Here is a 24,026-nt window from a genome sequence, read left to right on the forward strand (position 1 = left end):
TTTTCTGCTAAGGAGACAGCACAACTTCACCGCATCAAAGGGATGATGGACGGGGCCATGTACCGTCAAATCTTGGGTGATAACTTTCTCCCCTCAGCCAGGGCATTGAAAATGGGTCGTGGATGGGTATTCCAGCATGACAATGACCCAAAACACACGGCCAAGGCAACAAAGGAGTGGCTCAAGAAGAAGCACATTAAGGTGCTGGAGTGGCCTAGCCAGTCTCCAGACCTTAATCCCATACAAAATCTGTGGAGGCAGCTGAAGGTTTCAGTTGCCAAACGTCAGGCTCGAAACCATAATGACTTGGAGAAGATCTGAAAAGAGGAGTGGGACAAAATCCCTCCTGAGATGTGTGCAAACCTGGTGGCCAACTACAAGAAACGTCTGACCTCTGTAATTGCCAACAAGGGTTTTGCCACCAAGTACTAAGTACTGTTTTGCAGAGGGGTGAAATACTTATTTCCCTCATTAAAATGCAAATCAATTTATAACATTTTTGACATGCGTTTTTCTGGATTTTTTTGTTGTTAATCTGTCTCTCTCTGTTCAAATAAACCTACCATTCAAATTATAGACTGATCATGTCTTTGTCAGTGGGCAAACGTACAAAATCAGCAGGGGATCAAATACTTTTTCCCTCACTGTAGGTAGATTGATAGGAAGACAGTAGAAAGGGAAGGGACACAAATAGCTTTTCATATGACTTTTTTCCCAGCTTAGCCCAAGGCTAAGACATTTTTCCACATTTGCTTTGCTTGTTTCACATTGAGATAGTCTTTGCTGAAGGCTAACTGGGTGAGCACCCAAAAAATGTGTGCTAAATTTAGAATTATATGATGTCATAATGAACTAAGATGTTCTAGTTTTAAAAGCTAAAAACAGATATGGAAATTAATAAATACATAAATATAAATATAAATATAAATATAAATATATATATATATATATATATATATATATATATATATATATATATATATATATATATATATATATACAGTTCACAGACAGATAGATGTCCACTGTCAACCTATAGACAAGAAGTTAGCCAGTGAGCCAAAGGACCAAATAAAGACCAGCTTGCAGCCCCTTTCCAACCCAGAGCAGGCCCTGACTAAGACCTTCCAGCTGCTCCGCTCTGATGACTGGTGAGCATTCACTGTAGACAAGACCAATGGAGCTCGGCTAAAGGAAGCACAGTGTAGTGTCCTTGTAAATGTAGATTTTAGCTACAGAGCGTAGAAACTACAGGGGAGTCCTAATTGATGAACATCATCATAATGTTTTTCAATGGAAAATGTTGTGGAAATTGCTTATGTTTATTTCACTGAATTGCAGGGGAGAAGAAGATCGAGGGCTTGACCTCTCTCCGTGCGATGGCTCAGAACCACATGGACATGCTGATGCCTAAACTCCATGATATCTGCCTTGCTATTATAAATGAGGTAGCTGTATTCATTCACTGCCCTATTTATTCATCTGCACAAATCTGCTACATTTGGAGAACAAGTCAAGACAAATGATTGTGTCATGTTTCTGATGTTAGCGGGTTGTACTGCTCAACATTAATAGCTGGTCCTGTGTGTTATTATGATTCAGGTGAAGAACCTGCGCTCTGCAGTGTCCTCTGCTGCCATGGCCACACTGGGTGACATGTACGCCTACCTCCAGAGGGCCATGGACAGTGAGGTGGAGGGGACGGCACGCGTGCTGCTGCACAAAGCCAGCGAGTCCAACACCTTCATCCGGCAGGGCGCAAACTTTGCCCTGGGTCACATGGTGCAGAGCTGCACCCCTACCCGTGTCATGAAAGCCCTGCTGGTCGGTGGGCTGAGGTAAAGAGGGAGAGGGATCAATTAACAGTCACTCACTAAGGGGTAGATCCTAACTTCCACAAATGTTCACTTTGTCTCACATTGAAAGTTTGACTCGAGTGGTAGTTAGGATTCAGTCCATACATCCCTGATGTGACAATGCAATAGATCATTGATATGTAGTGAACTTTCTGGTGCAAAATGGTCACTGCTTGCTTATGTATACTACACATTAGTATTAGGGCCAGGACAATACCAGTATCACAATATTTTTTCGATGGCAAAAATGAAAACACAAAGCAGATCTCACTCTTTGGTCCTTTAAAAAGAAAAATTATGTATGTAAAATATTGTGTGCTATAGCTTGGAAATAAAAATAAATGTGACTCAGGATGACAACATAATGATATTTGTTTTCAACATTACAACTGTTTTCCTAAAGAAGTTAAATCCGCTTCGTGTTTTGGATACTGGTATGTCCCGGCCCTAGTTAGCAGTGAATGTGTGTCATCTCTACACAAGAATGTTTGGTAACACTTTCTATGAAAGTGATGATCCAGAGCAGGGCCGGCTCTAGCCTCTTAGGGGCCCTAAGTTGGGAGACCCCCCCCACCAAGCAGGCAAAAAAAAATTATAACGGCTGAGAGAAAAATTACGTTTTTAAGTTAATTTCCTGCAATTCGACACATTTTGCCATGGGGCGTATATATATTTTTGCAGTTTTAAAGCTTATTTCCTGCTATTCTACCCATTTTGCCATGGGGTGGAGAAAAATGTTTGCCGTTTTAAAGCAAATGTCCTGCAATTCTGCACATTTTGCCATGACTCATGCCATGTTAATGACATCTGAGTGAAAATGACTCAATATGGGCACCCTTGAGGTCAGGGCCCCTGGCCACGTGGCCTGCGTGCCCGTTCAATTTTCGTCCATGATTACTACAAGTTTAGATAACTGGCTAGACTAATTTACCAATCTAAAAATTATTAGCTGACATGGCTAATTGAGTAACTGTCAGTGACTGACAAAACAAGAGAAAAACTGCTATTCTACTATTCTAAATCTCAGCAGGAAATTGAGACGCCGACTGAGTTCCTAAAAAAATACAGTATATATAATAATTTGGGTCGGGGGCCCCCTAAGCGACCGCTTATGTCGCTTATGCCCTGCTCAAGAGCTTTTGTATAATTTCATCCAGTAGTTTTGAAAGTAGTGCTCACAAGCCAAAACTGGTCCCCGAAAATTGTGCACAATTGTGTACTATGACATCCATTTCATATGATATGCTACGTCCTGCAAAGAAAATCATAAAATAAAAAAACAATTTGTTTTGCAATTCCTATGATATCTTACAAATTCTGATTAGCTTAAAGCTAGAATCCTTAATTGAAACAATAACAAAGCTTCACCCCGCCTCTGTTTCGGTAAATAGCTGAGGGATGGGCCTTGAGAAATGTAACCACCATCAAATTCATAGACAGAGTTATGGATGCAAGGACTGACCATCCATGATATCAAAATTATAGTTGTAACCATTATTTGAGGCTAAACAGTGTTTGTTTATGAAAATGAATGCACTCACTAACTGTAAGTCGCTCTGGATAAGAGTGTCTGCTAAATGACTAAAATGTAAAATGTTTACATGTACATTGTTTACAAACATTGGAGTAAAACAAGCTTATATTTTGGGTTCTGAACTAAGCCCATGATGCATTTCAAAGTTATGTTCTTCAAGAATCAATGGGTATATATAATTAATTAATAAGTCCAAAAATGGATGTAGCAACTAAGGATTCAAGCTTGAATAAATCATATATAAACACTTTTTATAAAGAGTTTACTTACCATTTATTGATAATTGTTCCTACATTTGTAAATGTCAATAAGCAATCTCTAAATAGTCATTTACGCATTAATAAACTCTATTTTAAATGATCTATTAATGATTTATACGATAATTAATCAAGTGTTTGATCATAGTATGTTCAAAATCTGTAAATGATTAATAATGTACTACTAATGGACTTATAAACCAGTTATAAAGGAGATATTGTCAACACATAAGATTATTTATAAGCCATTTGTTAATGGCTGATTAATGGTTTGACTCAACATTTATATACATATTTACAAATATATTTATATACAGTATGTCATGAATGGTATATTTATTATTGTTTATGAGTGCATTTGTAAATGTGAGTACATGCACTTACTAATACCTCAGTTGATGATTAATGTAGCTCCTTATAAACCATTTACTAATTATTAATAAACTATTTCGCAGCCTCTAATTTAGTGTGCACTATGTATACTTTATAAACATTTATAAATGACCTGTTACTCCCCAAAAGCTGGCCACATTAGTAGACAGTACCTGATGCTCCAGCAATAGCTAAAAATAACCTAAAACATGCAATGATAATAGAAGTACAAAATACAAGTATAAGAAAAATAATTACATTAAAAACAGAGCATCTCCAGAATCTATTTTATTGCATGAACTTCTTGAACTTCTTGCTTCACAACTGCAGCCATTAACAAAGGCCTGATAAATCACAAGTGATCATCAACTTCGGCAACTTGCACTTGAACAAAAAGCATATTTGCAGTGCTATATCGCCATTTAACAGGCTATAACTTCTCTCTCCGTCTCTGACCATGCCTAGAGTATTGCATTGTAATGTTTGTTAATGTCTTGTAACTGAAGATTATGCCTTGTATGTGATTCCATAATTGTATTAAATATCTGCTTTTCGTATTCCACTCTCAGACCAATTCTTGCTAGTCAACGTCAACTCAATGCTTAATGCTTGCATATTTTAATTATCTTTATGGAGTCAGATTAACATTTTTAATAGGCTAATATACACAGTATATATGTAAATACTTATATATCAGACTGGTGACCCTGACGTGATTTATTTTACAGATACTTTGGACTAAATTTGAGTTTATTCTATTAGATTAACTGATAAATAACGAACACATGGCCTACGTGATGGCGAATATGCAAGCAATCTATATTTTTGAGTTATGGCAATCGACTCTAAAAAGTTTCGTTAATTTTAATTATATTATCTATACAATAGGCCATCATTGATTTTGGCCCAATACGTCTGGCATATTACCTCTTTCAAGGAGCTTTCCATTTTGATAGGTTTATTTTACATAAAACTTTTTAGGCCTACCTACAGAAAAATAAAAAAACAACTACGGATCCCTGCCCAGCCTGGCATTAGTTGGGTCAAACGTTTCGGGTAGTCTTCCACAAGCTTCCCACAATAAATTGGGTGAATTTTGACCCATTCCTCCTGACAGAGCTGGTGTAACTGAGTCAGGTTTGTAGGCCTCCTTGCTCGCACACACTTTTTCAGTTCTGCCCACACATTTTCTATAGGATTGAGGTCAGGGCTTTGTGATGGCCACTCCAATACCTTGACTTTGTTGTCCTTAAGCCATTTTGCCACATCTTTGGAAGTATGCTTGGGGTCATTGTCCATTTGGAAGACCCATTTGTGACCAAGCTTTAACTTCCTGACTGATGTCTTGAGATGTTGCTTCAATATATCCACATAATTTTCCTTCCTCATGATGCCATCTATTTTGTGAAGTGCACCAGTCCCTCCTGCAACAAAGCACCCGCATAGCATGACGCTGCCACCCCCGTGCTTCACGGTTGGGATGGTGTTCTTCGGCTTGCAACCCACCCCCTTTTTCCTCCAAACATAATGATGGTCATTATGGCCAAACAGTTCTATTTTTGTTTCATCAGACCAGAGGACATTTCTCCAAAAAGTACGATCTTTGTCCCCATGTGCAGTTGCAAACTGTAGTCTGGCTTTTTTATGGCGGTTTTGGAGCAGTGGCTTCTTCCTTGCTGAGCGGCCTTTCAGATTATGTCGATATAGGACTCGTTTTACTGTGGATATAGATAATTTTGTACCTGTTTCCTCCAGCATCTTCACAAAGTCCTTTGCTGTTGTTCTGGGACTGATTTGCACTTTTCGCACCAAAGTACATTCATCTCTAGGAGAGAGAAAGCGTCTCCTTCCTGAGTGGTATGACGGCTGCGTGGTCCCATGGTGTTTATACTTGCGTACTATTGTTTGTACAGATAAACGTGGGACCTTCAGGCGTTTGGAAATTGCTCCCAAGGATGAACCAGACTTGTGGAGTTCTACAATTGTTTTTCTGAGGTCTTGGCTGATTTCTTTTGATTTTCCCATGATGCCAAGCAAAGAGGCACTGAGTTTGAAGGTAGGCCTTGAAATAAATCCACAGGTACACCTCCAATCGACTCAAATGATGTCAATTAGCCTATCAGAAGCTTCTAAAGCCATGACATAATTTTCTGGAATTTTCCAAGTTGTTTAAAGGCACAGTCAACTTAGTGTATGTAAACTTCTGACCGACTGGAATTGTGATACAGTGAATTATAAGTGAAATAATCTGTCTGTAAACAATTGTTGGAAAAATTACTTGTGTCATGCACAAAGTAGATGTCCTAACCGACATGCCAAAACTATAGTTTGTTAACAAGACATTTGTGGAGTGGTTGAAAAATTAGTTTGAATGACTCCAACCTAAGTGTATGTAAACTTCCAACTTCAACTGTATATCAAATACTACCACACGTCAAAGTAAATCAATTTAATATACACCATCACAATGTTTTTTATTTTTTTATTTAGGCAGGTCTTACTTTTTATAAAAAAAATGTCTTTCAAAATAACAGAATAGCATATTTTGAGTTTAGTTATGTTACTGGGCTTAGTTAGCCAAAGCTCGACTTCAAGTTAAATCTGCCATCAAGTCGAAACGGTCCTATGCCAATATGTTTTCACTGTGGTGACGGAAAAGGGATATGGCTTGAAAACGTTATCTCAATCCAGGGATGGAAGGTGTCGCTGTATTCCTAATTGTCCCATTATCCAAGCCTCGAAATCAAGAAGATTGAAATAAAATACTGCTAGTTTTTAATTAACTGCCTTTTTCATCAGCATGCTAGGTTACTAACATGCTAAAGTAGCTTATTAGACTCCACAACACTTCTGGCAGCAACTCACCCCAATGCTAGACGTCAAATTTTAATGGAATCCATTTTGTCTTATACTTCCTTGTGTTGTGTACTTCTTCTTTTACTATTCCATGATTTAGGTTATTTTTAGCCATTGGTGGAGAGGTACTGTCTACTGATGTGACCAGCTTATGGGGAATAACAAGTCATTTATAAACATTTATTTACATTTACATTTTAGTCATTTAGCAGACGCTCTTATCCAGAGCGATTTAAAGTTAGTGAGTGCATACATTTTCATACTTTATAAAGTATATATAGTGAACACTTTAGATTAGGGGGTATTAGTGAGATACTGAGGTATTAGTAAGTGCATGTACTCACATTTATAAATGCACTCATTAACAATGAATAAATACACCCTTCATGACATTTATAAATATGTATATAAATGGTAAGTCAAACCATTAATCAACCATTAACAAATGCCTTATAAATAATCTTATGAGTTGACAATAACTCCTTTATAACTGGTTTATAATAATAATATAATATGCCATTTAGCAGACGCTTTTATCCAAAGCGACTTACAGTCATGCGTGCATACATTTTTTTTTTTTTGTGAATGGGTGGTCCCGGGGATCGAACCCACTACCTTAGCGTTACAAGCGCCGTGCTCTACCAGCTGAGCTACAGAGGACCACATAGTACATTAGTAGTACATTATTAATCATTTACAAATTGTGTACATACTATAATCAAACACCTTATTAATGACCTTATAAATCATTAATAAATCATTTAAAATAATGTTTATAAATGTGTAAATAACTATTTATAGATTTCTTATTGACATTTACAAATGTAGGAATAATGATTAATAAATGGTAAGTAAACTTTACAAACAGTTTATAAATGGTTTATTAAGGGACCTTAATATAAAGTGTTACTGAACATTTTGATCCATCGATGAGACTTCATCAATACAACCATTATCATTTGTCTCCTAACTCATATATCTCTATGACCTGTCACTGATGTTCTCTGTTTGTCCTTCCTCAGCCACCGTAACGCTGCGGTGAGGTGCTGCACTGCTCAGCACCTGGAGAGACTGGCTGAGGTAATTGGGGCGGCTCGTCTCCTGTCAGGGAAGAAAGAACTCACTGACCGTTTCTTGATTGCCGTCAGTAAACTGGCTGTGGACCCTGCACAGGAAGTCAGGTGGGAAGTTCATCCTGTATAGTTGCTTGCTTAAACATAATGGCCGGCCTAAACTAAGGCTGGGATTCAATCCATGGCACGCTATAGCACTAGACCACCGACAATGCAGCTTTTAAAGGTTATTTATACTTGAGTCGACATCTGCAGCGTTTACCACGATTACGAATTGAAATTGCCTTTAAAAGCCACATTGTCAGCTGTCTAGAGCATCTACGCTAAAGGGTGCCATGAATTGAATTGTGGCCTCAACTAAACCCATCTAAAGACAGAACGTCTTGAAGAACATGAAGTAGCGGAAGCGCTATTCCAAAACAACCACACGTGCTCTTGGAGGGGAATAGTAATTGAAAACCAAAAGGAAAAATTATAAACACAAATAGATGCTACTTGGCATAGAATAATCCAAGTCCAGGCACTCATGTGGGTTTGAAAGTTAAAAAGCCAAAGGCTTAGCCTAAGCCAAAGGCTTTTGCCAAAAGCTTTTTACCTTTAAAACCCACACGAGTGCCTGGACTTTGACTTTTATGTCACGTTGCACCTATTTGTGGATATAATTTTTCCTTTTGCTTTTCATTTAAAGACAGAAAGTCTTTATGTCAACCCCTTTCAAACATCAAACAGATCCTAATACACTTTACAAATTGAACACAGTCAATCTTCAGACACAACAACCAGACACCAACCAGACAAAACAACCACACAACTGTAGACAACACTTGGATGACCTGGGTGACCCCAAACTGATTATCAACATAGTTGCCATTTGGGTTGTGTTTGTTAGGGCACAAAACTTTTTAAAACATTTAGCAATGGAAAAAATAGTCAGTACCTGATTCAGTTTCCTTCCTTCTATTTGGTGCCTAATGAAGACAACCCTACTTGAACACAATGGTTGGCCTGAGCCAAGCGCTGTGCAGATTCGCTAAGATTTTTATAATAACGAACGGTTAATGACCAGTTGTTAGATAGTTGAGATGATTTGTAGATCAGGTAATGCAGTGCATTACTCAAACCGACCCTCTTGCAAATTCTACCTAATGTCTTATTTTGATGGGATAGTTTTTCTCAGGTTGCCATCAATTGTGTACTGTTTTTAATCACAGACAGCAGAAATTGTTTGATCTGTCGCACGTTTAAGATGATATAAATATCTTTGTCCACAGGCATCATGGTCGCAATATCTTGAAAAACATGGCCACCTATAGCGACTTTGCTAAAATGTGGGACAAATTCGCTCCGAAGAAAGAGCGAGAATCCTTGAGGGAGGTCATCTCAAAGCTTAACCTCAAAGCAAGGTACGTTCTCTCTGGATGAGTGGAAGAAGTATGACAAATGAGTTGATATGATTACAGAAATCCAATCCCACTGGGCACAGACGTCAGTTCAATGTCTAGTTTTGATTTACATTTGGGAAATCAACCAAAATGTGAAATCAACCAAAAATGGACGACATTAACTTACGTTGATTACTTCTTGAAAATGTAATCAGGTTCACCGTCATCACATAGATTTTTTTGTTGTTGAAATTATGTGGAAACAACGTTGATTCAACCAGTTTTGGCCCAGTGGGATGAATTTAAAATACGGTAACATTCTATCTTTCTGTCTTTTCTATTTTTCAACAGGAATATCTAAATAATCCCCAACTTGACTATATATTTGTATCTAAATATTTGCACATTTCCCAACTTTACTATTACACTGGGGGAAAGTATTTAGTCAGCCACCAATTGTGCAAGTTCTCCCCCTTAAAAAGATGAGAGAGGCCTGTAATTTTCATCATAGGTACACGTCAACTATGACAGACAAATTGAGAAGAAAAAAATTCCAGAAAATCACATTGTAGGATTTTTTATGAATTTATTTGCAAATTATGGTGGAAAATAAGTATTTGGTCACCTACAAACAAGCAAGATTTCTGGCTCTCACAGACCTGTAACTTCTTCTTTAAGAGGCTCCTCTGTCCTCCACTTGTTACCTGTATTAATGGCACCTGTTTGAACTTAATGGCACCTGTTATCAGTATAAAAGACACCTGTCCACAACCTCAAACAGTCACACTCCAAACTCCACTATGGCCAAGACAAAATGAGAAAACAAATCCAGAAAATCACATTGTAGGATTTTTAATGAATTTATTTGCAAATTATGGTGGAAAATAAGTATTTGGTCAATAACAAAAGTTTCTCAATACTTTCTTATATACCCTTTGTTGGCAATGACACGGGTCAAACGTTTTCTGTAAGTCTTCACAAGGTTTTTACACACTGTTGCTGGTATTTTGGCCCATTCCTCCATGCAGATCTCCTCTAGAGCAGTGATGTTTTGGGGCTGTCGCTGGGCAACACGGACTTTCAACTCCCTCCAAAGATTTTCTATTGGGTTGAGATCTGGAGACTGGCTAGGCCACTCCAGGACCTTGAAATGCTTCTTACGAAGCCACTCCTTCGTTGCCCGGGCGGTGTGTTTGGGATCATTGTCATGCTGAAAGACCCAGCCACGTTTCATCTTCAATGCCCTTGCTGATGGAAGGAGGTTTTCACTAAAAATCTCACGATACATGGCCCCATTCATTCTTTCCTTTACACGGATCAGTCGTCCTGGTCCCTTTGCAGAAAAAACAGCCCCAAAGCATGATGTTTCCACCCCCATGCTTCACAGTAGGTATGGTGTTCTTTGGATGCAACTCAGCATTCTTTGTCCTCCAAACACGACGAGTTGAGTTTTTACCAAAAAGTTCTATTTTGGTTTCATCTGACCATATGACATTCTCCCAATCCTCTTCTGGATCATCCAAATGCCCTCTAGCAAACTTCAGACGGGCCTGGACATGTACTGGCTTAAGCAGGGGGACACGTCTTGCACTGCAGGATTTGAGTCCCTGGCGGCGTAGTGTGTTACTGATGGTAGGCTTTGTTACTTTGGTCCCAGCTCTCTGCAGGTCATTCACTAGGTGTGGTTCTGGGATTTTTACTCACCGTTCTTGTGATCATTTTGACCCCACGGGGTGAGATCTTGCGTGGAGCCCCAGATCGAGGGAGATTATCAGTGGTCTTGTATGTCTTCCATTTCCTAATAATTGCTCCCACAGTTGATTTCTTCAAACCAAGCTGCTTACCTATTGCAGATTCAGTCTTCCCAGCCTGGTGCAGGTCTACAATTTTGTTTCTGGTGTCCTTTGACAGCTCTTTGATCTTGGCCATAGTGGAGTTTGGAGTGTGACTGTTTGAGGTTGTGGACAGGTGTCTTTTATACTGATAACAAGTTCAAACAGGTGCCATTAATACAGGTAACAAGTGGAGGACAGAGGAGCCTCTTAAAGAAGAAGTTACAGGTCTGTGAGAGCCAGAAATCTTGCTTGTTTGTAGGTGACCAAATACTTATTTTCCACCATAATTTGCAAATAAATTCATTAAAAATCCTACAATGTGATTTTCTGGAATTCTTTTCTTCTCAATTTGTCTGTCATAGTTGACGTGTACCTATGATGAAAATTACAGGCCTCTTTCATCTTTTTAAGTGGGAGAACTTGCACAATTGTGGCTGACTAAATACTTTTTTCCCCCACTGTATCCCCTCCAGTCCCCAAACTCCAATATTTTCAGAACTCGCTCGTTCTAAGAAATTTGACCCTATCATCCAAACCCCAATGTAAATGGATATTTAAGCTGCATTGACTCCTTGTCCAAGTCCTGAATCCACTATAAGGCGATATCAACCACATTCAAAGCACTAAATGACCTTGCCTCAAAGCGCATATCTGATCTACCAGCCCAACAGTGGTCTACTGAAACCACTGACCTCTACACCATCCTCAAAACCAGCAGTCTTCTTTTGGAGCCAGATTGGTCAGTGCTCCTGTATGGCACCAACATTGTGGATTTTCATCCAATACTTATGGACTATGAGAACATTCTTTGGACAATAAAATGAGGTGAAATGGAAGCTGGCTACTGTCTCAGTTTTATCCTCCAAGACAGTGTGAGGATGTGTAACAACAATACCTATGGTTTAACTTGATGATTAGGGCCAGATTACCGAACGGGCACGCAGGGCACATGCCCTGTGGGCCCCGACCTCCAGGGAATATCATCATAACATCCAAAGCTAAAAGTATAGTGGATGTATATAAAAGTATGGGGACATTTTACAATTCGTGAGCTCGTTTCATAATTTGTGGCCATCTTTTATATCAATTTGTGCTCGTTTTGTAGAAATTCGTGAGCATGTTTTATATTTGGTGGGCATGTTTTATATCAATTTGTGAGCTTGTTTCAGTAATTAATGGGCACGTTCTATATTACATGGGTACAATTTCAAATCAAATCTAATTTGTGTCACCTCCCGGGCTCTGTAACTTGCTCAGAATGACCTTACTTGAATTTATCAAGTTCCTTCAGACATAGAAATGTGATAAAGTGCTTACCTTGAGTGAGAAACACAGTAGCAAGTTTACAGAGGTAGACAGGACTCCAGTCATGTCATACTGAAAAACACCACTAGCTGGCGGACATACCATTTGCATAGATGGGACTACCCAATAATTTAGGTGAGAAAATTTAAAGAAAGGGAAAGTGGGATAGCTAGTCAGAGCACAAGTGGAAAAGCGTAGTCACTGGTGGGGATAAAAATAATGTTTGCTTCTTTCTTTCTGTTTGATTATCATTGGATTTGGGCTTTGTTGCCCTTGTTTACAGTGACCTAAATGATGCTCAAGTAAAAGATGGTGCCTCACAAACACGACCACCCAGAGTTTCTACCATTGGTTTCTACATCCAGCTTCTAATGGTGCATTTCCATACAAGATTTACACCGTAGTGTTTTATCCATCGCTCCGGCAGACCTGCTCTCACTTCGGGCCAAGGCAAGGCCCTGTGTTCTTTTCACCTGTCATTTACATAACAATGGCTAACTGTGAACTTTAACACCTTCTCACAAAGCAACAGACTTGAATGATGCAGAGGTTGTTGATTCCCTCGCCATAAGTCTTTAGAGCTGATATTAACATAAAACACAGTTGACACCCTGGCGTGGTGGTAATTATATATGGAATATCACCACTAGAGGGAGCCATATCCCAATTTATGATCCTGGATCCACAAATCTATCAGCTAGGATCTAACTTCCTACAAGGTCTCACAGTCTCACATCAGAATTACACGTTCATCCATGTTTCTCAAACTTCAAATTTCAAAGTTGTTCCAAACGTAACATTTCAAAGTGTTTAAGGTTAAGTTTAGGCGTTAACTCTGGATTATAAGGTTAGGGTTAAGTTTAGGTATGAACTCCGAAATGTTAAGGTTAGGCATTAACTCCGAATGGTTAAGGTAAGGGTAAGGTTTGGGATAGGCTTAAAACAAGAATATCAAAAACTACTTTATATCGCTGGATTCAACCATGAAACCTTTGGAATCAGAGGCAGATGCTTATCCCCATCCACAATGTTCTATCAAAACCGAAACTTACTTAAAGGTAACAGCGCTCACTGTTGGCCCTAGTGGCCGGTTTCCACGTCATCTCCCAACATTCTCAGCCATAGATTGACGTCGAATACTGACTTGTATCACGGGTGATCTGCCTGCACAACTCTGATTCCATTCCAGTCTGGCTCAGCTCAGCGAATTTAGTAATTGGACATTTGAAAACGTAGCTAATGCAATTCAATGATATTGTTGTTTCCTGAACTGAGTGAACTCATTAACTGCATTTGACTTCATTTTCAGAGTTAATTGAGTTGAAATGGAATGAAGGTCAACCCTGCTAACCATGGTCCTTCACTGTAAAGTCTAGACCTTTCCCATCAAAACCCCAAGCCCCCATCCTTGTCTACAGTGTCTTCAGAAAGTATTCATACCCCTTGACTTTTTCCACATTTTGTTGTGTTACTGCCTGAATTCAAAATGGATTAAATATATATTTTTCTCTCACCCAGCTAAACACAATAGCCCATTATGAAAAGCGAAAACATGTTTTAAGAAATGTTTGCAAATTTATTGAAAATTAAATACAGAAATATCTCATTTACATAAGTATTCACACCCTTGAGTCAATAATTTGTAGACACACCTTTGGCAGCGATTACAGCTGTGAGTCTTTCTGGGTAAGTCTCTAAGAGCTTTCCACACCTGGATTGTGCAACATTTGCCCATTATTCTTTTCAATATTCTTCAAGCTCTATACCAGGCGGTGTCAGAGGAAGGCCCTAAAAATTGTCACAGCCACCCAAGTCATAGACTGTTGTCTCTGCTACTGCACAGTAAGCAGTCCTGGAGCGCCAAGTCTGGGGCCAAAAGGCTCCTTAACAGCTTTTACCCCTAAGCCATAATATTGCAGTTAACAGTTAATCAAATGGCTACCTGGACTATTTGCATTGACCCCTTATTTTATTCTGATTTATTCGTATTTTTTGCACTGACTGTCTTGCACAGGCTCGATATACACTCACTGGACTCTAACCACACACTCACACATACTACACTGACACTCCAAAACACACACACACACACACACACACACACACACACACACACACACACACCACACACACACACACACACACACACACACACACACATATATTCACATTCATTCACACATGCTGCTGTTACTCTCTGTTTATTATCTATGCATAGTCACTTTAACCTCTGATAGGCTCTGTGATTTCTTTAGCATTTTTTCCGTATTGTTTACACCAATCCAGTCCGTTCAGGACTGAGTAAACATAAAGGTCAAAGTCCAGTATGGGACAGTCATGGGAACTGAAAGAAGAAAATATCCATGGAATAATAATGCGTGGAATATGCCATTTTTTTGTTAGTCTTTCTGTAGAGAAAACATCCTAAGGGTATTTTTTGGTGAACGGAAAACAACATATTTTTCGTCCTCTAAATTGTGGCCAAGAGACCTACAGTGTTTCAGTCGATGCAATTCAATGTCAGATACAGTCACTCTTTGAAAAGAGAGTGAATGTTTGTAATAGTACACAAGACAAAAGTTACATCAGGAAAATTAATTATGATAACATATTCTTGTGTGTAGACCCCATGAACAATGCACATTTTTGAACACACATTTCCAAAACAATGAACAGTAAAAGCAGAGAAGCCATCGACGCATTCCCACGAGCTGACCTGGACAGGGTGACTGCAGTGCAACGGCTTTGCCGCAAGCTTACGAAAATGACCACAAGAATGTACTAGTCTCAACCCCTTAGCCTCCTAATGCAATGAATAGCATTACATAAGCTTTCCCTGATTGACCCATAGTACAGACCTGGGACGTTTTGTTTTTGATTATGGGTAGAAAGAAAGAAAGAAAGGAGTGGATACTGTACACAATGAAAGAAAGGAACCCCATTTCCCTGACAATGAAGCGCCATAAATAGCCAGCAGCACTTTGTATTGTCTGGGACCCTGACCTGATTCCAATCTTTAGCCGAAATAGCACTTCTCTCAGAGCCGCCATTGCTATAGCCCTTTGAAAGCCTATTCATGGTTTATTTAAACCCAGGAAATGACCATTATACTATGGGTCCTCCAGTTCAACACTCTAATAAAAAAAATATGTTGTTTGTGTACCGTTTGACTGCCATTTTGCTTATTGAGTTTTGATTCAAATCCCCTTTGGTAAATATACATGAATGAATAGGTTTTTGTACTGTATTTAGGGGGCGATAAGAGGTTATCGTCTGGGGCCCTTGTTTCAAACACTGTGATTTATTGTTGGGTGTATTGTGAGGCATCCATCAGTCGGGTGGGTCTTCGCAGCTTGTATTGGCAGGGCAGGTCCTTCTCCTTCATTGTGATTCAAGTGCTCGGCTTTGTCCATTCTTCCTTCCTGGCTGATATTAGCTGCTTTTCAACCACTGGGTCAGGGGCAAGGCCATACATGGATGAGGGACCTTGAACGGTGATTAGGCCCAATATTAATGACCTCTTCTACATCCACACACAAACATGCCAGGAAGGACATTTTGCGAATGTTTGAGATAGCTAGAATGGAGACTGAGAAATATGCCTGCGGTTTGTCTTGAGTGTATGTGAGCCTGTTACATTTGACAGGAATCCTTGAGGAATTTCAGTCGAGGAGTTATAGGCTAGTTGTCGGTGTGCAAACTTTGAAACATACTGTTGAGCGTCAAACAATGTGGAGTTCACAAGCAAAAGTCCTGGAGGTGATAGATCACAAAGTTAAAGCTTGTTTAATGAGATTGCAGACTGAGGTAAACAATATTATTCGGTTGCACTTGGTCAGAAGATATGGTTGAAGTGGAAGAACAGCCCATACTCTATTATCTAACACTTCTGAATCACATCATTGGCACTCATTTGCAATATAAGTAGCAAATTGGCCTTTATTGGGTATTGTTAGACATTTATTAGGTATTTATTCAGAGATGTATTATTCTAACATTAGAAGTCATGGCAAATAATACCTAATAACAGGCCTAAACGAGCCAGACTGTTAAATAGCCATCACTAGCACATTAGAGGCTGCTGCTGCCTATTGAAATCACTGGCCACTTTAAGAAATGGAACACTAGTCACTTTAATAATGTTTACAGTCACTTTAATAATGTTTAGATATCTTGCACTACTCATCTCATATGTATATACTGCATTCTATTCTATAATATTCTACTGTATCTTAGTCCATGCCGCTCTGTCATTGCTTGTCCATATATGTATATTTTCTTAAATTCCATTCCTTACTAGTTTTGTGTGTATTAGGTATATGTTGTGAAATTGTTAGATATTACTTGTTAGATATTACTGCACTGTCAGAGCTAGAAGCACAAGCATTTCGCTACACCTGCTATAACATCTGCTAAACACGTGTATGTGACAAATACAATTTGATATGATTTGATTAGATATCAATACATTTACCATTTTAGTCATTTAGCAGACGCTCTTATCCAGAGCGACTTACAGTTAGTGAGTACATACATTTTCATACTGGCCCCCCGTGGGAATCGAACCCACAAACCTGGCGTTGCAAACGCCATGCTCTACCAACTGAGCTACACGGGGCCATGGTAAGGCTTGGCACAGAGAAGTAGAGTTTCTGAATCTCTTTATGAACCCATGAGCGACCGATAACTCATCAAACCATCCATCTTGAGCTCCATTAAGTAGGTTGTCTCCTGTTGTCAGTAGATCAGTGGTGTGTCGCCCTCTAGTGGCTGGAGGACCACAGCACCCTTACAATCTGCTTCCATGGATCACAGTGCAGTGAGGGTCAACGAGGAAAAAGGGGACACGCTATGGGTTCATTGTGTTCCAACAGTTCCATTTTTGCTTATGATGTGGTCATGTGTAGCTGTTTCCCCGGTTACCAGAGAAACACGGTGAAGACAGTGGAAAAATAACAAGAAAAAAGCAAAAACAGCCAGTCAATGGCTAACATAAATGTACAGTTGAATAAGGCTCAGAGTTAGAGTTAGCGGTCTGATGCAGCAAACCCACAGTCATTGTACCAGTTCTTCCTACGCAGTCAAAAAGACGTCCACCTTCATCAAGTCTCGTCAAGCATAGTTCGAACTCCATTACACTTTCAACACTGTTAGACTTCTTGGCTGAAGGGAGTTGCAGCCAGCACTGGCATCACAGTGAGAGAAACAGCAGAAAGGTTACATAAAAATGTGTGTAACTGTGTTTAAAAACAACATAGAGTCTACGGGAGAGGAGGAAGGTCTCCTCCGACAGCCCCAGACCTCCTCACATCTAAAAGACCAGTAAAAGTACAGACACACCAGTCTCCCATCCTCTATGCTGTTGACTTTCATCTAGTCTAAGTAAGTTTGATATCCACCATAATCTCAGGTGCACTTCCAACTGTAGGTGTTCCCAAAAATCTGCAGTGACGCCTCCAAACCTGTGGTGGCGCTGTGGATTGCAGGCATTCAGCTTCCCTACAGGAAGTAAGTGAAAGGGCATCTAGCGAGTGGACCGTAGGTCAGCAATGCGTTGGCGTAGATGGGCCATGAACTCAAACATGGTGGCAGCCAGACTCTGGTGGATAAGGTAGCGGGGCAGTCAACCCTTGAGGTCTGTGTTGAGCACCCAGATAAAGGTACAAACCGAGGGGTTACTGCTGGACTTCAAGACCACAAACCCTCCTGGACCATTCTCACCTCTGACATAGCGACTGTGCGGAGGCTTGGCGTCATGGTCAGTTGCCATGCCAGCAGAGATGTAGCAGTCTTGTTTGCGTTCCACCCGCCACACATTCACAAAGATACACAAAAATTCACAAAAATACACACGTATAAATAAGGCAAATTAGTGCCTAGTATGTGATCCCTATCCTAAAGTGTAACCTATAGTTCAATCCTGTTCTGTGCCACTGCTTTGAAAGTCAATTAGAAGTATATTGTAAATGAAGCATTGTTCATATACATTAAAAGGATAAATTAGCCACATTACTCTTTGGATGTTTTTCTTTTCCTTTCTCCCTGACAAGTAGCATTCATTTGGTTTTACTAGATAGAGAGAGGGGCGATCGCCTGAGAATCGTGTGCCTCCACAACAACAACAGCCAAGGGTGAAGTGAACACATGGCAGCCCTAATACAGGCCCCTATATTCATGACCTGACTGAGCTCCCCTTTACCTTTGTCTCCACTGTTCTCCAGGGTTCTCAGGCCTTTTCAAGCCTGTTTTGAGCTGTGTTGTTTTGAGGGGCTAAGGAGAGGTCTGGAGTTTTTTTAAGGAGAATGAATTCGATTATTGTTCCGTTGGCTTGAGATGACGAGTGACAGACGGCGTGCCAGGCAGGCAGCCCCCAGGTGGACACACCTATCTACGTATTTTTCCCCATTTATCAGAGGTTCCCATTTTTCAGTATAGTAGTCCCAATTCGGAAAACAGACAGAGCTAAGCCGCATCCTCACCCTCTCATTCCGATTCATGGCCTTCCATTCTTCCATTGTCCCTTTCAGAATCCTTCAATCCTAAAGACCTGTTGACAAGGCCCGGCGCATCATGAATACCCAATAAAAAGCCCATCGCTCCATGGTAAATTGAACCTGAAGAAAAGGTGCCCAGAAAATAGTTCTGCTTTCCCCAGAGTTCTTTAGCATGGAAACCATCTGTGCACTCCAGCCCCTCCAGCAACTCCTTTGCTCCCAGCGTGAATGGGATAATTGAGTCTTAGATAGAGTCCGGAATAGAGCATGGGCCCTGATTTGTATTCTTTAGAAGCCGAGTGGCTCCTCGTTTCACACCACATCTGCCACCTCCACCACCTCCTCCTATTGATCCCTATTCATCACCCAATCATTTACCACACTCAATTAACCCTTAATAATCCCCACATAGAAAGCACTGCGGCTCCATCACGCACACCCACAACCCCACCCACCATGGAAAAGTGGCGACAAATGAGACTTTAGTGACTGTTTTCTTTAGAAAGGGGAGGGGACACAATAGAGATTGATGGCACTCTCATGCCACCGGGTCCTCCCCTCAACCCCACCTCAGGTCCTCATGAGAAGGGATTGGGCATTGAAAGGGACGGCCGTGCCACGACAGCAGCAGCTGTTGATAATCTGGCGAGAGGCTGCTGGCAGCCTGGCGTGCTTCTTGCTCTATTTGTCGGCCATTGTTCCGCCAATGAGCACGGGCTATTCAGTCTAGCATTACAATTAATTGGCTGCAATTACAATGGGGGCCCCTAAGGCCCAAACAGCATTAAAGGGGACCATAAGAAACTTGCAGAATGGACTAAATGCCAATGGTGTGGCATTGTTGTCGACTGATGTCAGGGCTCTCTTTTAATCCCCATTATGATTGCATGGCCATCATCATTGCCCGAGTGAAATTGAATTGAAATCCCTTTTGAATAAGGCACGGTGTGGATGCTAATATGCTACTAATATCCCTGCAGTCAGAAGCTATGGCCACCGCGAACAACAACACCAAGTATTCATTCAACCCACGTGTTTCAACTTTGCTGTATCAGGGAGGGATTTCTTATATCTGTGGTTGTATGGCCAGCTATTGTACTTGAATCCTTGAAACCTGTGTCCTTGGAAATGTAGATGTCAGTGGTTTGAAAATAATAGTTGAATATACTTTGGCTTGTCTCCTGGTTACGAACGTAATTTTTACAATAAATGCTAAATGAATATTATGTACATACATTGTAGTCATTTTGCATCCTGTTTATTAAAAAGTTATATCAGCACTTTGATGGAACATTAAAACAAAACGTTCCTTAGCGTTACACAACAGAGCTGCTGAGATAGTGGAATAAAAACTGGTGAAAGTACATTTGAATCAGTTTCAATTCATGTTTTTCACACAAAAAATGTATACTGCCGGTTTGGCTCATCGCACTCTAGCGACTCCTTGTGGCGGGCCTGGCACCTGCAGGCTGACCTCGGTCATCAGTTGACCGGTGTTTCCTCTGACACATTGGTGCGGCTGGCTTCCGGGTTAAGCGGGCGGGTGTTAAGAAGCGCGGTTTGGCGGGTCATGTTTCGGAGGACGCATTTTTTATTCAACCTTAATTTAACTAGGCAAGTCAGTTAGAACAAATTCTTATTCACAATGACAGCCTACTTGTAAAGCCCCCCCAGCCAAACCCTCCCCCAACCCGGACGACGCTGGGCAAATTGTGCACCGCCCTATGGGACTCCCGATCACGGCCGGTTGTGATACAGCCCGGGATCGTACCCGGGTCTGTAGTGACACTTCTAGCACTGCAATGCAGTGCCTTAGACCGCTGCGCCACTCGGAGGCCCTTGACTCGACCTTTGCCTCCCGAGCCCGTTGTGGAGTTGCAGCGATGAGACAAGTTCGAAATTGTGGAGAAATGCCACTTCACTCACTAACACAGGAATTATTAGTGTAGCCCATTATGATCCAACCACTTGAAGGTCCACTTGTTAGGGACTGTTCCTGCCATGTTTTGACTAGAGATCTGTGATGCCTTGGAATATTTGCCTATTAAGCACTACCCCTTTGACCGGAGTATTCTAATAGAGGGTGAAATAGACAGGCACTATGAATAACAGAAAGCTTTTTAGAAGCCCACCCCTAACTCACTCATCTGTCACTTCTCTCCGTTTCTGTCCCCCTTTTTTCCCTCTCCATCTCCATTGCAGCACTTTCCATTCCATAGTGATATCCAATAAAATGATGCATAGGCTTCTAACAGAAACTAGGCAAAAAGAAAGAAATGGAGGACTGCTTCAGACCTGGGTCCAAATAGCATTTGTCTATTTCAAATGCTTTAGCTGTGCCTGATTGAGCTTGCCAAAATGGAACCAATGGAATAAGTCCCAAAATGGTAAACCCCTCCCATTTGTTCACTCAGACAATTTGAAGGATATCGAATACTATTTGAACCCAGGTCTAGGCTGCTTTGTTATGCGTTATGTCGTTTATTTCACATACACATCCAGATATCTCTGTCCCACAATCCCTTAGCAGGTGTATAGCCTTCCTTTAACAGCGTGTGATGGCCTCCAAAATGGTTTAATTAGTGTTTTCATTGTCTCCATTGAATTACACAATACTTTGTTGTTTAGCCGCAACATCAAACGGACAATTCCTTTGCAATGTCTCAGTCTACAGTCATCCTCTTTTAACCGATTAATCTGCATTCCAGACAAAACAATCAGGGGAGTTTATTCAAAACACAGTTGCCACCAGGAAGTGAGTAACTCAGTAAATGGCCCTGCTGTCATCGTTGGGGTCCTTATTTAGGGTTGGTGGCCGAGAGAGTGCCCGAGGGGAAATCTCAGCCTTGAACCTCTCCTACTTTAAATAGTGCCATGGCAACCGTCATTCAATATGGGTTCCGCAGCTCAGTTTGTCAGCTCAGCGCCCTCTTATGTATCGAATCGGCCCAGCGATGTTTTGACATTAAAGGGTGACATAGTTTTCCTCTCGCTTAATGAGCTGCCTCATTCTTATTTTAAGACGCTGAGCTAACAGCTTGTTCCCCCTACAAAGTCTGCCCTTGGCTGGGCTTTCTCCCACTTGGACGGAGCCGTTTGTGGTTTCAACGCTTTTTCTTGTGTGTGCCCTTCAACAAATTCTCCCTCTGTTTTTTACACGCCCTGTGTTATGGGAGCACAAACAAGGCAGTTCGAAATTTTAATTACAGTTTTGATTGTCTCGCGTCTTTATGGTCATTGTGAACAATTATGGCTACAAGAAGCATCCTATAAAAATACTTATAGACCTTTAATGCACTGTGTTAAATGCCTTTCCCAGGGAGGCTGACAGGCATCATTACAAGCCCGGGGTGACATCGTCCTCCATTTTAAGATGATATATCACGCAGGCAAATGTTGTATGGATCGTGAAAAGCCTGGATGGGTGTCAAGACTAGGAGGAGGATTCAACTTTCCTTTGAGGCAGATTCAGTTGGTAGCGGCATGTAAGCCTGGGATTTAAACATAACTACGGGTTTGTTTGACAGCATAATGGGTGCCATCTTAATGAGTCTCCATGGTCTGTCATGCCAGGTGATTACACAGCATAAATGCACTCCGATAAAAACCTACGTTGATATACGTACATATGACATACAAATATGTATGTTGATGAGTGACAGCTGACTATATAACCAGCAATGTGCTTTGTGTGCAAGGCGTGATGTGAATGTAGTTATAAAGGGTTCTTTGGTTAGCAGGCCTGATTACACATTGGGCTTGATGTAGACAACTTGTGAGGTTGCTCGAAACACAACACTGACTATAATGAATATCTATTCTAATGGCTTTGGAGTCATCTGCTTTACATTACTGTATGTCCTGTATGTCCTGTACACTCAAGTGCACTTGGATGGTGCGCCGCAATATTCCCACGTTGCACACAAGTTTACGAGGTTGGCCTCAAAAAGTGCAGGAGGAAAAGAAGAGGGAAAATGAGGGAGTGAGAAAGGAAGAGAGGAGACTCCCTAGTCCCTACGCTCTTTTGTTCATAAAACCAAACAGTAAATGGGATGGTACCCTTCCCCCACCCCAACAAGTTCTTAAAGGCGATAGATCGAGACGTCATGAATAGAGCTGACATAGACAAGCATGTCTGTTCACACAGACATCAAAATCACATATTTCTATCTGAAAGTTCCACAACATTTTGTTCTGCCGAACGTGGCCCAGATAGTTTGGCCTATGCGGGGTGAACAGAGGCGAGTTTTGATGGTGATGAAAGGAGAGTCCAGGAGACGTACATTACAGTCCAATCCAGGCCAGGGTCATGTTGAAAGAGGTGTATTGTGAGGTCACATTCCTTCTTTGGCTTCGGGAGTGCTGGCCTAGTCGGTAGCTGCACGACAGAATTACCCCGATGAATCCCGCCCATTGTGACTGGCTGCCAGCAATGAGGACACGGGAAGGGAATGGTCCCCTCGTCCCTTATCTGTAAAGGACCAATAGGACCGGAGTAGCCCAGACATGGGCTGTCTTAAATTTAGAATAACTTTAATTTTCCCACAGGAACCTCATTTGTGGTGTAAGGTACATACAACCACTTTAAAATCACAAAACAGCACATTACCTTCACATTAGGTTTATTTGACATGGACAATGAACATTAATCAATATTTTTGTAAACGTGCCAGATTAGCCAGCCAGTGAATTTCCATCTGTATTCATATACATAGTCATATACCCTGCATGACCAAAAGTATGTGGACACCTGCTCGTCGAAAATCTCATTCCAAAATCATGGTCATGAATATGGAGTTGGTCGCCCCTTTGCTCCACTCTTCTGGGAAGGCTTTCCACTAGATGTTGGAACATTGCCGCGGGGACTTGCTTCCATTCAGCCACAAGAGCATTAGTGAGGTCGGGCACTGAATTTGGGTGATTAGGCCTGGTTCGCAGTCGGCGTTCCAGTTCATCCCAAAGGTGTTCGATGGGGTTAAGGTCAGGGCTCTATGCAGGCCAGTCAAGTTCTTCAGCACTCGACAGTCCCATTCTGTGAGTTTGTGTGCCCTACCACTTTGCG

At 40.9% G+C, this 24,026-nt stretch overlaps 1 protein-coding gene across 1 annotated transcript; it reads left to right on the forward strand.

The window, feature by feature from the left end:
* The first annotated feature begins 1,379 nt into the window (after positions 1 to 1,379).
* LOC123491493 (TOG array regulator of axonemal microtubules protein 1-like) lies at positions 1,380 to 12,280 on the forward strand. The gene is made up of 5 exons (XM_045222305.1): positions 1,380 to 1,448; positions 1,603 to 1,838; positions 7,898 to 8,056; positions 9,220 to 9,351; positions 12,271 to 12,280. Exons 1-5 carry the CDS (start codon positions 1,380 to 1,382, stop codon positions 12,278 to 12,280), a joined length of 606 nt encoding a protein of 201 aa, XP_045078240.1.
* The last annotated feature ends 11,746 nt before the right edge of the window (positions 12,281 to 24,026 follow it).

Source organism: Coregonus clupeaformis, chromosome 8 (genome assembly GCF_020615455.1).
Source record: "Coregonus clupeaformis isolate EN_2021a chromosome 8, ASM2061545v1, whole genome shotgun sequence".
NCBI lineage: Eukaryota > Metazoa > Chordata > Actinopteri > Salmoniformes > Salmonidae > Coregonus > Coregonus clupeaformis.